Genomic DNA, 16,570 nt, shown 5'->3' with positions numbered 1-16,570 from the left:
CTATTCTGATGGACAGTTTTGCTACTCTTTAATTACGAGCATTAAAAGTAGATGCTTATAGTTAATAAGTTTGACAACTTTTAATTTTGGACACATGCTTTAAACTACTGATCTGCAGAACTAGTTCAAGTAAAGAATTAGACTTCTAACACAGGTATTAAAATAAGTAAGTGGCAGTATCTTTTAAGATATGACCATTTACGTGTCCCTTCATATTCTATAGAATTATAGCATGCAATGGGGGCTGAAGACAAAAGTCATAAAGCTTGTAGTCAGGTTCAAATATGGTCTTACTCAGCTGCGAAAAAGACTCTGTAGCTTTGACCTTGATGAATTAACTGAGTTTGTTGGAAGCTAAATTAAAGAAAAATGAAATTAAACCCGACCCCTGAATAAAAATGTGTTCTAAGACTAGACAGGAACAACTGATTTTGTAATAAAGTATCCAGACTTTAAAAAGTACCTGAATATAGTATTCAGTATTAACCTTCCCAGTAATAACCTAACAATTAAATACATTACATATTCTAAACTACCTGCTAACATCTGAACCTCAAGTCATTCTCATTTTAGTGAGCACATACTATAACCATAATTTCCTTGTTGAAACCATAACTAGTGTAAATGAGAAACTTAATATGAAAACCTGTGACAATTACAATGTTAGCTCTATAAAAAAAAGCAAGAAGGAAGGCTTAAAGTAGACACAAGAAATTGTTTGGTTACTTTTCACGGTGTCATTAGTGGTAAAGTTGAACTAAAGATGTCTGGTAGACATCTCTGAACAGTCAACCTGACAACAAAGTGTTTTGAAGTTAAAATGACACAATCAGCTATGTAAAGTCACTAAACTGAGCCTAAAATGCACCAAGAACAGGTCCTGTGGCAAAGACACACCTACTTCCAACTACATAAGCATTTAAAAACAAACAAAAAAAATTTTAACAGCATGTACCGTATCCATACTGGAGTACTACGGGTCAACAACATATATATGCATAAACTGGAAACAACCAGACACATCATGGAGATGATTAAAGACTGGGCAATCTTGACTTACGGGGAGAATCTAGAACATTTGAGTATTGATATTTTCAATGAAATAACTAAAGGGAGAATTAGACATTTGAATGGGAAGTTGTTCAAGTTTCGTGTTCCTCACACTCCAACCCCTGCACCGAGAAATATCTATACTGCCTTCGCTACTTAAGTGCAAATACATCAGCACATATGGTAGATGTACTTTTGGATAGATCTTAGGTGAGCATGTATTCATTTCACCTCAGAAGAACCTTGCTTTGGCAGAATGAGGTGAGATACTCTACTCAGCGTACACATCATTGCTATGCTTCCACACTGTTAAATATTTTCCTGTATTTTCCTAATTCTGATTTTGTACTGCATTAATAGAATGAGTTGTATAACTGAAGCAAATTTAAGTAGTAGGAAAAAAGTCCTAGCTCATATGAAGTCATAAAAATATTGTATAGTAAGCCTCACAAACTTCCCACTAATTAATGCCTTTGAATCATTAATCTCTGCAGCTCCTAACACTATTTATTCAAAGGCTGTGATCCTGAAGATAAAAGCAGGGCAGCAGACTGCTTTCCCCAGTTAGAGATATTTCCTGTATGGTCCTCAAACACAGATATCAGAGTTTGTGTTATTTAATCAGTCCCAGGTAATCAATCTACTGCATCCTGAAACTGTTCTGTGGCAGCACTGCCTTAGTAAAAATAAAATGGTAAAGCCTGGCTTATAAATTACTGTTTGGACAATTACACTAGTCTGAAGACTAAGAGAACTTAACAGCTGTACCCCCAATGCCTTCAAGTTTAACGTCAGCTGCCAAACACTCAGCACTTCTGAAGAAACAGGCCACATATTTAGGAGTCTAAACATGGCATTAAGAATCCAACTTTAACAACTTGCTCTTCACCTAATATTCACTGGTATCTGTATCATCTGGATTAGCCATTTAAACTGTTAAGTTATATTAAATTGTACTAAAACTGTCATATCGAAAATCTGAAATTCTCTGAATGGAAGTGATTGTAAGGCAGAAGCAACATGACAGTAGCTTAAATTAAATATCTAAAACTAACATCTGTTGTGACATACAGTCTTATTTCAAGTGATTTGCTATCTTTGAAAACTTGAGTGTGTTTCAAAAATAAATAGCAAAAGAAAAATGTGCATTTGTGCAAGATGCTACCTTACCACACAAATCCCCAGTTGGAGAGCTAAATTCCAACATAGAATAATAAAGCTCAGCTTTTAGGGCCATGAACATTACACATACTGTTTGTTTGAACAAACAGGAAGGACAAATCAAGGTGAAAAACACCCAGACACGCAGTGTATTTCCGTAATTCAAAAGAGACACAGAAACTAAATTCATATTCTTTGAATGCAGTGTTTTTACTAGAATGAAAATAGTTGAACACTGCAGTGTACTATTGAACTGTTTTAACAGGTTTTAGTAAGCTCATTTGCAAGACAGTAATGAAAACTAAGCTTGTAATCGAAATAGGGTTAGCAGACACTGCAATTCTGGAAAAAAAAAAAAAAAGGTTAATTATTGTCCTCATCCAAGGAATGTGAATCAAGAAAAACGGATATACAAAACACTGATTTCTGTGCTTGCATTCTGGCCTCATAAATGCCTGAAGCATGTTTTTTAGGGAAAAGCAACAGTATCAGGTGTTAGAAAAATGTAGTTTTAGTTTTGTACCCTATATTTTATTTTGTACTTCAGGTCAGGGAATAAGAGGGAATATTCATATTATCTGACTTCTTGAAATGCAATGTAAGTGCCTAAACTGGAATCCCAAGGGCTGTGTAAGGTCAGTGGTGCCAGGTATGTTCTTTTAGAGAATTAGATTATCTAAATAAGGAACCTAGATTCTCTCTAAGGAGAGAGAAATAGGCTCCTCAATTAAATGCTTAAGTTGTATGGTGTCAATACCTGACAAGATTTCTGACTGTTCCTTTAATGATTCTGGTACAAGGCAACAATCCCTTCCCTTTATGAAGTACCTATAACGGTACAAGCAGTACGGCAGAGCTCAAAACTTGTAGATGTAATTTTGTCTATGAAAGAACTTTATTTGATGCAGTTTGTATTATCTTAAAAACCTGAGGAAGGCAAAAATAGCTTCTTACAGTGAATAAGAAAAACTTGGCTATAAGCTTAAGTTGCTCACATTTAAATCACTGTTGCCATGATGTTTAATTACTTTTACTGAAAACCCCCCAAAAAAACCTGTTGAACTTTTCAAAAATCCCAAGAGATGTCTTCATAATTTCTGTAAGCAAAAGCAACTTTGCTGCAACTAATGTGGCCATTGCGAGTTGAGCTGCATGTGGGACATATTTCAGTTTTAACTAGGAAGTATAGAAAATATGCTTTCATCCCTGTAAGTAATAACACATAATTATTTATTCAGTTATCATAATGATATTCATTGTCACTGGTATGTTAGTTTAATATCAAGAAACATTTTCATGAGAACTGATGTCAGTTCTATACTAGGGACCACCATCAATGCAAAGACCAAAGAATAAAGAAGTTTGATGGAAGGGCAGAGCTTCAAATTTGCATACAATTCTTCTGTGGCTTATCTTGTTTGCGTGAGATACATGTTCTTCAGAAAATGGATGAGCAGCTGACACTGCTGAAGGCCATCTGGACTTAGAAAAAATATAAAGCATTTAAAAAAAAAAAGGTATCTGAACGTTAATGATCTACACAAAGTTAGTCACTGAGGGCACTGGCTTTTCTAAGTTGTTTTTATTTGCTAAGTTTGAGCTAGCTAAAGTTCAGAGGAAAGGTGCTTTGTCCTCTGCCACACAAAATGATTCTGCAGTTAAAACAAAGAAAAAAGTACTCTGCAAAAGTGTGAGTGATGCAGTGTGTGTATCCAACATGCATGCTAAGATGTATGGGCTCTGTGGAAGCTTGGAAGAAATAGGTAACTTCTACACATACAAAAACTTTTGCGTTAGACTTTGCAGACAGGACAGAAGTTAATTAGTACTATTTTTTAGTATCTTCTGAAATTGCTACTGTATCTTTAAGAATCTTCAATCTAAATACCACAACCTTTTATGGAAGGAGACAAGCACAGTACGAATTAGCAAGATGGGTGTTTGACAGCACTGCAATTGCCAACAAAAGTCCTGATGAAAAGAAGCACGAGCTCCAAGCTCTATTTAACTTTTTCATTATGACTTCCAAAATGTAACAGTCATCACAAGGAATTAATCATATAACAATAGTGTACTAACTGAAAAATAAGAACACGATTTCAGTGTAGCAAAACAATTTATGGAAACATGTAGTGTTTCCACAATAGCAGTAGATAACACTGCAACCCTTCAAAGAGGATTATTTTTACTGTGTTCTTCAACTATGACTTTATACATGTCTGGGAGATTTAAGCATAGCCAAACAGGCATATTTAATTGGTGGCTCTGGTGCTCACAGGTACAAACAACAACTAAGTGTCCAAAGTGTCACTTTGACACTGGTCCTTAAAAAAAATCTCCTAACCCCTAAATAGAAATATTAATGTATTATAAAGTTAAACTGCAAGGATTTCTTTCCTACCCCACTACATAAAAGTTATATAGATTATAGTCTGAACGCACAAGACACTTGTTTAGACATAAAATGAGTTAGTCTGTAGAAAACAACCACCGTAGAAGCTTCTGAAAGTTCAAGTAATGGCCATATGGACTTCAAGGTCTATTGAATGAGCAAATATATTCACAACTTGTGCTCAGTTGCACATGAATTCCAATGTATATGTCACTGCATCTTAAACACATGATGGTATTAGTATTTTTAAACCTGTTCCTTAGGCTAACATCTTTATGACACATTTCAGGGTTTACTTTCTACTATTCTCAGAGCCCTGTGCTGCAAAGCACTGCCTGCCTGTAAACTGTTTTCCTTAACAGAACATAACACCTGAAGAATGCCACATTTCCCCCCATCTTCCTACCCACACAAAAGATTATTCAACTATGATACCCCAGCTAGCAAGGCTACTTAAGGGAACCAGTATTCACACTACGGGCAAATCCTCTTGAGTTTTCACATCCAAACACGTACACATGGAGCAGGACTTCGGCATGTCCAAAAGTCATGTTAACTTCAGGAATACTGCCAGTAACAGAGCTCACCTGGATAGAGTTGGGACATGGTCTCCTGTCCCAAATGGACCTCTGCCAGCAAAATGTCAAGAAAAACAGGAACTCTAGTGGGACATCTGGTCCCAAGGAGCACCCTTTTGCCACTACTACAGCTACACAAGGATTAGATTGCTAATTTATGCAAATACAACTTTATCAACTCAAACGTGGTCAAGAATGAAAGGCCTCTGCTAACAACGAATAACTAAATCAATATAGATTATTTTTCCCATTCTTACATTTTACCTAGAGGTTACTGAGGCTGAAGCTAAGTGATTTATCTAAAGTCACAGCAGATGTCGCCAGCAAAATTCAGGAGCTGAACCCAGATCTTTAGTTCTAAGAGACATCTTCCTGTTTAACACTTTTAAAGTCACAGGGTTTCCAGACAAAAGAAAACATAAAAGGTGCTACAATGTGGAGGAAAAAGATCTAACTTGTAAACGTCGGCCTAGAATACTAGTAAAAGATGAACATGTCGAAGACTCAAGAGCCATCCACAAAAGTAAGAAAACCTATGTACAAGAATAAGTAAAAAACAACCCCTGAGGTCTAAAGGGATTTATAAAAATATGAACATTACTACAGACAGAAAATACTTGCTGGATTGAACATATTTTGTTTTATTGCTTCATCAGTGCCTACAGTTTCTATCTTTCTTGACAGTCAATATTCTTATTTAAATGTGAGAATCATACATTGCTGAATACGCTGAAAATATGGGGATTAGTTGATATTTAAGACTAAAAATAATATAGACACATACAATTTTCAAACCAAGTATAAGGGCTCCAACCACTGTTTGATACTTATTTAAAATGAACCAAGTCAAAATGCTATGCAAGATTATGAACATACCAGGTACATACCATCCTTACCTGCAAAGGAAGGAGAGTGTTACTGTTGGTGTCAGTTCGGAAAACATTATCTTCAATCCACGATTTTGGTGTCAGTGATGGAGTGGAGCGAGTAAATTTAGGAGGAGCTATGACATTACCAGAAAAGGGCTTCTTCAAAGGAGAGATCTGGTTCATAGTTCCTGGAATTCCTATGTTTCCAGTTCTACGATGGTCTCTGCCATGCATTCCTCCCCAGGATATATTTCCTGTGCTCCAGCCACTGCTCTGATTGCTCCAAGGTGACTGCTTCAGAAGAGGCTACAAAAATAAAAAAATTAATTTACATTATTTTGAAAATACATGTTTTTCCACTAACAACCAAAAAAAAAAAGAAAAAAAAAAAAAGAAAAAAAGAAAAAAACCCCAACAAACCCCTAAACAACCAACCACCAAGCAAGCAATGTGCAGAGATTTCTATTAACCACTCTTTCCTAACAACATGTAAGTTAATTCCTAAAGCAAGGAAGAAAACACAGCTTCATTAAAGGAAAAAAAAAAAATAAAAGAAGTAATTCCTACTTCTTCATACATCCCCCAATAAAATCCACAGTACTTGTGCAAGCAATTTAGATTATCATTTTAGTAACTGGCAGCATTCCTTAAAACTATGCAAAAGAACAATTCCAGGGTGTAGCACCATCTTACAAAAAACCCTAAGACCAATTTATCATACATTAAAATAACACAAGAAATTCAAAGCGATTAACTTAAAAATTACTATTAAATTACTGTTTATATTTCTACTAATAAGAATTATTTCTACTCAGTGAATAATATTTCACTAGTTAGTAGAAATTTAAAAATTAGAATTCAAATGGCAGATTTAATCCCCCCCCAGTATTTTGAAAATCATTGTCTCAGTATTACCATATAAGAGCAAAAAGAGTACTGACTATTGTACAGAGAATCTCCTTGAAGGAGCTATCTTAACATTTCCAAATTAAAATGCATTATTCTGAAGCGCCTGCTCTAATATTTCTGGAGTAATAAACAGAGTAATTTCTGGAGTAATGAATCTGTGGTATTCTGCAGGGTGTAGTCTAGGAATTTTTTTTTTCAGGATTTTTTTTTCTTGTCTACATGTGGTTTATCTTACACTTACCTAGATGCACATGTATCTAACAAGTATCCTATATTCTCCAACATGAAAATGGAAGCAGTTTTTAGATGGAAGGTTTTTACAAGATAATAACTTCTTATTCCTAAGTCACAACTTATGCTAAAAAGTGACCTATAGTGGTTGTCATACTACCAAGAGGTGGACCCACTGAGCCTGACTGACAGTGTAGAACTGTATTTATCTTTAGCATTCTCAAATCTGACTGTTCTTGGAAAGGCTTTTTCTCAAACATAGAAATGGAGTGGGGGTGTGCGATAACTCTAAATTCAGTTCTCTTAAGTGAAAATACAGTACTTTTATCTCTAAGTTTAGCTGTGAGCAACCCTCAGTTTGCAATTCTAATAACCTAAAAATTTAAAGCATGTCAACACATTATACATTAAATAAAAACAGAACTTTATGAAGACAGAAATATGAAGTTATAACAACATCTCCCCTACCCCCACCCCCAGAAAACAAAGCAAAAAACCACTAATCAGGAAAACATCCCATTCTATATAATTATAGATAATTATGTTGTAAAACTTGAATACTTGGGTTGGAATTTTGGGAGAGGCAGGCACTCTATTGTGAAACAAACCTTAAGAGACAATGCCAAATGTTAACAAGCCTCTAATATTGCTAGCTATGCTGTCATGGCACTGTTTAAGTATACCTACAACTTGTGAGAGAAAATTCCTGTACACCTCACTGTTGGAGATTGCTGCGGAATTTGTTTGAAGAGGGTTATTATAGATTTTAAGGACAACTACCTTCTAATCATGATGCTTTGCAATCAGTTGTTGGACAGGTACACTTAATGTGATATTCCAGTTCTAAACCAAACTGATCTCTACCGATTAAAACAGACAGGATTTAACACTAGAATGAAAAAAAATTAAGAGGAGGCCTATACAACTTCAGCCTTTTGTAACTGAGCAATTGATCGCAGCAAGATGGGCTTATAAGGCAACAGATGTTGATATTAACATAGCTTTGCTTCTCTCTGATTTCTTACAATATTTTTGTTCCAGAAACAAACGTACACTTCCATTTTTAACGCGGGATCGCTACACCACTTGATTAAAATCGGTCACAGAAGTACGGGAACCTGAAACACAGCGCTATCCTCGGACACACATTCAAGCTATGTCACGCAAACCCCCTGAAACGGCAGCACGGTGACAGCTTTCCCATCTACATCTCCTCTCGGCGAGCTGCGCCCGTCCGGCCGAGGGCCGGTGCGAGGCCGGGGAAGGGGCTGCGCGGGGGGCGGCGCCGGCCGGAGCTGTCAGGCTCATTGTTCGGGGACACGGCGCCCGCCGAGGGGCGACGAGGGGGCGTTTTCACGGCGACACTCCCTGACACCAACAGGAGCGTTTGCGCTCTTTTAAAAGATCATTCTTCTCTCGTCACGAAAAAAACGGCGTCCCCGGAGAGCCGACGGCGCAACGAGAAAGGCCGGCAGCGGCGCAGGGGACGGGGCCGAAGGGCCGTCCCGGCACCTGCCACCCGAAGCGACCGGGCGCCGAGCGCCGCTGCCCGCAGACCCCTCCGGCTCGACCCCTCCGGCCGCCCGGCCCCGCACCGGAGGGGGGGCGCAGGTGCCCTCCCCCCTTGCCTCCCGCTGGGCCGGCCCCGCCCTGCCGCTGCCACCGCGGTCCCGCCGGGCTGTCACCGCCGCGCAGCCTCGCCCGGCACCGGCGGCGGGAGCGACGCCACCCGGCTCCCGCGACCGACGAAACGAGGGTAGCGGCGCCCCCGTCCTGTCCCCGCGTCCCCCTTCCCGGCCCGGGGCCCCCCATCGCCCTGCGCTCCCCGCCCGATACCTGGTGATGGTTGTAGGAGTTTCTCTGCTGTAAGAAGGCGGCGGCGGCGGCCGCCGCCTGGTGTTGGTGCTGGAGCTGGGGGCTCACAGGAGATCTCCGGTTCTGCTGCTGCTGTTGCTGCTGCTGAGGTAAATTCATCTGCGGCGGCGGCGGGGGGGCGGCCGAGAAGGGGCTGCTGAAGGGCCCGGCGCAGGGGTTGTGAGGAGACACCGGCGAGAAGCTCTGGAAGAAGGCGGGATTGATCGATGACGGGATCCCCGGGTAGAAGCTGGTCTCGGACTCCGGGCTCGGGGGCGGCATCGCGCTGATCTGCCCGCCGCCGCCGCCGCTGGAGACCGGAGGCTGCTGCGTCTGCTGCGGAGGCGGCGACGAGGTCTGCACCGACCAGGGGGTGCCGAAGCCGGGCAGCGGCGGAGGAGGAGGGGAAGCCGCCGAGGAGGAGCCGCCCCCGCTCTGGTGATGGGGGCTGGGGATCTCCGGGCTCTGCAGGCTACTGAAGCCAGAGCCGAGCCCGCCGGGCAGGAGGTTCCCGGGGCTGCCCAGTAAGTGGCTGTTCGGGGGGGACTCCATGGGGGGCAGCTTGGCTCTCGCCTGCGGATGAGGAGACGGAGGTGGATTCACGCAGGAGGCGGCGGCCACCCCCACATTGGGGTCCGCGGACGCCGATCCTCCCGGGCAGGAAGGGGCGAGCCGCTCCGAACCCCCCCTGTCCGCGCCGCCCTGGTGCTCGGCGGGGCCGAGGGGCCGGTGGTGCGGGTGATCCCCCGTCCGCGGTGGCTCCGGGGGGTGAGCGCTGAGGAGCTGGAGCTGCTGCTGTTGCCTGTGCTCCTGCTGCTGGTACTTGTCAGTGGGGTGGCTGAACTGCTGCTGCTGCTGAGGGGGGTGGTGATGATAGTCTGGGGGGTGGTGGTTATTCAGGGGGTGGCTGCTGCCGAGCTGGGCTGGGCTGCTGAGCTGCTGCTGCTGCTTAAACTCTTTCCTCTTCTGGCTCAGCTGAGGAGGCGGCGGCTGTGGCTGCTGCGCTTGCTGCTTGTTTAAATCCTGGTGGGGGCTGAGACAGGGTTTAAAGTCAGAGGAGGGGTGGCCGAAAGGGGGGTGTCCCGACGCGGGGCTGCTGCTCAGCCTCTCGCTGCCTGGCTGCTGCTGCTGTGTCACCCCCAGAAGCAGCTCATCCTGCATGTTTTGATGATGCGCAGCGGCGGCCGCTGAGGGGAAACAGAGCGGCGACCCGGCGGACGCGCTGCCAGAGGAACCGGCTATACAGAGGGCGGCGAGGGGCAGGGCGAGGAGGAGGAATGAGGCGGCTGCGGCCGCTCCGGGGAGGGAAGGACAGGGGACAGGGGTTGGGGCGGCCGCCTGCGGAAGCTCCCCTGACACCGGCTCAGCGCAGGGGTGAGCCCCCACCCCGGTACACCGAAGGGACAAAGATAATTAATAATCTTTGTGGGGAAATGGGACGGGGGAGGGGGGGTGGGGTGTTTAAATACCCGCCTATCGCAAGCCACTATGTAAGTCCGAAAATAGCTACTGTATAGAATAAAGCCCTCTCCTTTGCCATCAGCGCCAGTGTACTGCTTTAAAAATACCGGAGCTTTTCGATAACGAGCCTATTTTTATCAGATATTTTCTTTTTCGTTTTCATATCGGGACCCCCGGTAGGGCGGCCCTTCCAGCCTACAGTCGCACCCACAGGGAATCCGCTAGGTCAGGAATCCGCCCGGACAGGTCACTGTCCCCGGACACCAACTCCTCCGTCCGACCCCCCAGCCGCCACACCGCGACGCAGGGGGGAGAGCGGGGCGATCCCGGGCCTGACACTGGCGGGGAGGGAGGGAGGGAAGGCGGGGAGGCCACCGGTACCTCCGCAGGGCAGGCGACCCGGTCTCCTCAGCGAGGCTCCTGCCCCCGGCCCGGCCGCCGCCCCCGCCCCGCTGCCGGCCCGGCGCCGCCTCGGCGCCCTTAAGAGCGCCGGAACACCCGTCACAGTGACGTCACAGGCCAGGCCCCTGCCCGCCCGACCTTGGTAATGAGCCTTGAGATCCCGCCCCTCATGAATAATGCATCAGCTCCGGGGCTCGCCCCGCCCCTCCATCACGGCTGGCGGCGACGAGCCGTGTGGGCGCTACCACTGCGAGCGAGAGGGAGGTGGCAGCTCTGCGAGCTTCCCGGGCGAGCAAGGCAGTCACTGGGCTTCGACGACCTTTGTATCGCTAAGCGAGAGACACCTGAAACAAAGCGATTTTATTTCGTTTTGCGGCGGCGGCCGCGGTTGGCCTTCATACCTACGCACAGCGCGGGGCGAAGCCGGGACCCGCGATCCCGCCAGGCGCTCCTTCGGGACGGGCGGGGGGAGCGCCCGCCCCCGCGCCTCGCGCGCCGCTCATTTGCATTGACGCACGGCCGCGCGCCACGGGCGGGCGGGGCGGGGCGGGCCGGGGAGGGCGGAGCGCGAGCGCGGCGGCACGAGACGGGCCGGGTGTCGAGGGCCCGCCCCTCGGCGCCCGGCCCTGCCCCGGCCCCGCCCCGGCCCCGCCCGCCCCCGGCCCTCCCCGCCGTGTGCCCGTGTGGCTGATGTCCCGCGGCGGTCGAGCGAGCGGATGGGGTAGTGAGGGGCGTCCGAGCTCCCGGGCACTTGGGTTGGTCACCCCTTCGTCCCCACCCGCCCAGGGCCTGCCAGAAAGCCTTGTTTCTCAGGCTCCTCGGTCATCCACGCGAGTTGGGACACAGCCCGTGCTGGGGTGTGGTGGCACGAGGTGCTGCCCTCTGAGGTATTCCAGTGTCAAAGGTGGGGTTTTACCCTTTCCATCCATTCGAAGCACTAACGAATAAATAGTTTGGCACATACAAATGTACTGTTGATACAGATGAATATATCCCTAAAAAGACTAAAACAAGTGAGCTCCCTTTGTGCTCTGGAAAAGCTGTAGCTCAGTAGTGAAAGAATTAGTACACAGCTTTTGAATGTGTGAGTACACAGGGGAAGTGTCATGATGTGCATGACCTGTCGTACTCTTCTCTAGACGTCCATCCATGCCCAATGTCAGTGACTGGATGGCTGCGTTCTTGCCTGCCCCGTGGACCTTTGGTCTGACCCAGTGTAACAATTCATATTTGTTAAATCTATGTGTGTTTGCTATACACATACAAAATGTAGAGGGGAAAAGAATCGGTTCGGCATTGCAGTCATGTCTGATGTGATTGTGGACCTATGCGGGTGTATGTATTGGGGTATTCATGCCATCTTGAAGAGTTAGGATGAAAATACATTTGCAGCATAGAAGAATAATTGATACATGTTTATCTTTGCTGTATTATGGCTTAGCATTCCAGAATTATTCATTAGATTGGCATCTGTTTCAGGAACTCTGCAGCCGTCTGTTTTACAAGGGTTAAAAAAAATCCAGAGTGCAGACCAAGGCCCTGCAGATGATCACATGCTGAGTAAATGTTGCCAGCCAAGTAATGGTTCCTTTCTGGGTAGTGAGTTGCTTCACAGCACAGCCCTCATAAACATTAGTTTGGTGAGCTGCAGAACTGGTAGCATCTGGCTTCCCTTTGTGTCCATGTCATTCCCTTTGCGACTTGACATTCAGTTGTGTGCAAGCCTGAACAGAAGCTGTCCTCTACTTGGGGTGTTCTCAGGCATCTTAGCCAGTGTGGAAGCAATGCTGCTCTGTGTCTCTCCTATAACCAGCTGCCTATTTCTACAAAGTGCATAGAAACTCATTCATTTGAGGGTTCTTTTATAAGTGGTCAGCTTCTCCATCCTTCACCTTTAAATCAAGCCCAAATTCTAGCAATTCTTGCTTCAAAACAGCCGTCTTGGAGTATATGAGTGGTCTTTTTAAATTGACTGAAAGACAGGAGTGCTCACATCCTTCATGCCAACTTATCTCTACCATGGTAGCCAGCTACGCCAATCAGTGTGTTTGTTAAAACAACTTTCATGGGGTGAATCTCATCTATTTTTAACCATGTGAAAAGGAAGTGTGCGCTCTGCATTAGCTACCTAATCTTCTACAAACACAGCACAGGTGCTACCAAAGATGATTCAGCCTACCCTGATGCAGGTACTTTTAGAAAGAGAAAGCTGATCTCTCTCTCTGCTGATTATGAGGCAAGGTTCTGGCTATTTCGCTGCAGAATCCAGTAGGTTTTTGGTGCTCCTTGGTCTTGTGGCATACACTTCTTGACTTTGGATACAAGCAGGAATGAGTCAAACCAAGAATCCTTCAGAGTCTTCTGCCTCAGATATGAGACCCCTTGGTGTATGCTGAGGCCACAGCTTCTGCCTTCTCAACAAAATTAAGTGTCTTAACTGGCACCTTGGTGCCATCAAGAAGTGCTGAGGCCTGTCCTTGGCAGTTTGCTTTCTCTCTCCACTCCTAAGTTCCTTGATTTTTGACCACTTTGCCTTCACACCCTCTTGCTTTAATGTTTTATTCTCTCTTGTAATCCCTTGATTCTTTCGTGCTTTCATTTATCTTAGCTGCCCCTTTCTAGACAAAGCTTGAGAGCTTTTTCGGATTAGGTTAGTTGTAAGCTAATAGCGTCTGAAAACAGATGCCTAAACGAATATGTAAGAACAAGCTAAGTATGTATAATGCTTCCTTCAGGTATCTCAAGCATTTACAATACAAGAACTCCCTAAATCTGCCTTTCCAGACCTTAGGGTATACTGGGATGATTGGACTTCGTGTTCCCTGATTGTTACTGAAGAGAGACTGCCTGAAGAAGAGAGCATGCTGGCAGAGCCCCACCTCATCTGAATGACTTGAAGAAGCCAGAGAGTTGTGGAGCTGGGATGAGTTCCTTAAACTAGGCAACAAACATTACAAATGCCAAGCCATATGCAATATCACTCCACATAATATGTAAATTGAAAAAAACAGATGTTGCTGTCATTACGGTAGAACCAAATATACATAAGTTATGGTTTCTGCAGTCATTAATCAACCCGCTTCTGTGTATACATTCCAAGAAACGTGCCAGACATCAACTTCACCTGGGAGGCCTCCACCTGTGGCGGAGCTGGGGCTGACGGGTTTCCTGGCTTTGTTGTGCCTGAAAGACAATGATCATCTGATTTGTCTGGTGTTCTGCATCATCCACTGGGTGCTAAATTTTGTGCGGCAAATTGAACCGGCAGTGCTATAGAAGAGAAAATATAATGACAAATCAAAATAAACTATATAAAATAGCACTATATATAGACAAAATAAACTGTAAGGATTACAGAGCAGCTCCTCTGGCTGCCATTTGAGTGAGATGAAAGGGATCATCAAGGTAGTGGCTTCTGAGTTTTGCCCTTGATTGGTTATCATCTCTTCCAGAAATTACCATGCACAACTTAAGTTCTTTCCTTTCATAAACCCAGAAGAACACCGTCTGCTATTGGCCAGCGTTAGCAACAGGATATTATTATATGAGAAAGGATTTTGGCCTACTGTTCTATTTTTCTGCTTGAACAAAAAAATCTTAAGTGGTTATAAAAGAGCTGAATGGGATTATACTGAGATGCTGTCCACTGCAGAGAGGTCTATGGATTTAGCTTCCTTTAAAAGTGTTCTTGGGGATAGGATCCACACTTTTTCCTGATCAGACAACACTTAACAAGTGTTACAGTTTTTTGTGAACTCAATAAATCACGAAACTGATAAAAATTTATAGTATGTAGGGTTTATGTGTATGTGAAATTACTTCAACACTTCCTCATTTTGTAAATGAACACCAGAATATCAGGAGCCTAACATTTACAAAAGAAAATAGCTCTGACTACTGCTAGAATCTGCTGTTTCCCTCCTATTAGCTAGCTGGGAAATCACTATGGCTGTGATTTTGAATATGGGCTACAATTAAACGTACACATGAAAAGTATCTTTGCTTTCATTCCAATACTAAAACCAGCTTTTTTGATGATTTTTTCTTTTTTAATGTACAGTTAAAAGTAAATGTGGTTACAGATAGTACTGACTTCAAAAAAGCTTTTGTGGAGAGGCTCAGCACAGAGACTCATTGGCTGCTTGTAATGCAACAAATTGCTCTTTCCACAACCCACAATATTTATAGGCCTTTCACCATTTACAGTGATTTACTACTGTGTTTGACCTCTTTTCCAAAGCTCTACAGCTACAAAACAAACAAAAAAAACCCAAAATCAAAACCCAACAACAACCACCACCACCAAAAAAACCACCAAAAAAACCATGAAAAACAAACAACACCCCAAACAAAAATGAAATCAGGGATTTAAAATAAATTTCTTTTTTTCTCTTTGCTGTTTTACCTCTCCTTCTCCATTTCCATATCTTCTCGTTTTCCTGGGCTCTTTGTCAGCCATCTGTGTTTAGGTAGCTGTGTCTGCCCTGCGCTGCTTGCAAGGACTCTGCTAAGAGATCTGCTCAGTCTTCCCTATTATCAGGCTGTTTAGGGAAGTACACAGTCTGCTGTCCTGTGTTCTGTGACATGTATCTACTTTGTTCCTCAGTTTAAACTTTGAAACGGGTTTGCGTATGCATTCCAGGAACAGCACATTGTTCTAACTGGTAACTAAAATACGTGATTCTCCTACTTTTGCTGGAGTTGCTTCCTCTTAACCTTAAAGCTGATTTTTGTTAATGACTTTTTCCTCTCATGGAAACATGCTAAATAGTCTGGCACTACAGGTTACATAGAAAAGCAGATGAAGAGGTTTGACATTTCACAGGAAAAAGAGGTCTGTAGATTTATATCAATGTGCTTCATTCACTGTTTTTCTGTTCTTGATTTTTTTAAACTCTGAAAATAATAATTATGCATCCTTAGGAAGGAGGTAGGTAAGTCTTTTTCAGCAGTGAGCAGTCCATTGAATCGCAGTAGCTTATCTTTTGTCCTAGTGTTTTTTCTCATTAAAAGAAAAAATATTAATCATCCGTATATAGCAAAATTGGTTAAACCCCCCTTTTGCTAGATTACTGTGTGTTGAAATTAAATTAAAAGCAGGGACGAAAATTAACACCAGGGATCGAGATGGTTTACTTTGTTCTCTTATTCCCACTCCCACGTTTATGTTTTTGTTTGTTTATTTTTAAGGATAAAAATCTTAAAATTCACAGGAGATGGGCAGCTTTCTTCCTTTATTCAAAGCCCGACTTCCATCGTGAGAGCTGTGCTGCCTGCTGGACTTGAAGGATATGGGTTCTGGTCACAAGAATGCAAAGCAGTAATTTACTCTGTTTTTTCTCCTTTGTGCCCTGGAGTTTAACCAGCACATTAGACTAATATTTTCTTGCTTGCTAGTGGCAGTTTCTGTTTCTTTTTGTTTTGGGGTTTTTTTGGTAGTGGAAGTCATTAGAGTTTCTCCCAAGAGAATCACTGCCAAAGTAAACAAACATCTTCATGAAAGGAAAATAATGTCTGTGGAGTATTCAGAATTCCATGTTTTACAGACGAGTATTTATGGCAACCAACTAGTGAATTAAAGTGAATGAAATCCTATTTCTAGTTTGCTGCTTCTGCTGTGCTAATTGAATGTGGCAATTTCTGCTAGCTTCTCAGCTATGCAG

At 43.9% G+C, this 16,570-nt stretch overlaps 1 protein-coding gene across 3 annotated transcripts in view; it reads right to left on the bottom strand.

Annotated features, from left to right (window-relative positions):
- The window catches only part of CPEB2 (cytoplasmic polyadenylation element binding protein 2), a 54,335-nt gene extending 43,391 nt beyond the window's left edge, over positions 1–10,944 (bottom strand). The window contains exons 1-3 of one of the 3 annotated variants that reach the window (XM_050338125.1): positions 10,887–10,944; positions 9,027–10,077; positions 6,078–6,356 (exon numbers count right to left, since the gene is read on the bottom strand). In XM_050338125.1, the coding sequence (XP_050194082.1) occupies positions 6,078–6,356; positions 9,027–9,596 (849 nt within the window). In that variant the 5' untranslated portion in view covers positions 9,597–10,077; positions 10,887–10,944. Of the gene's footprint in view, positions 1–6,077; positions 6,357–9,026; positions 10,807–10,886 lie in introns of those variants that run through there. The other 2 variants (XM_050338124.1, XM_050338123.1) reach the window with 2 other exon arrangements.
- Between the last annotated feature and the right edge of the window lie 5,626 nt (positions 10,945–16,570).

The sequence above is a fragment of the Myiozetetes cayanensis genome, unplaced genomic scaffold, assembly GCF_022539395.1.
Source record: "Myiozetetes cayanensis isolate MyiCay16 unplaced genomic scaffold, myiCay2020 scf7, whole genome shotgun sequence".
In the NCBI taxonomy this organism is placed as follows: Eukaryota; Metazoa; Chordata; class Aves; order Passeriformes; family Tyrannidae; genus Myiozetetes; species Myiozetetes cayanensis.
This window is presented reverse-complemented; position numbering and strand designations above follow the sequence as displayed.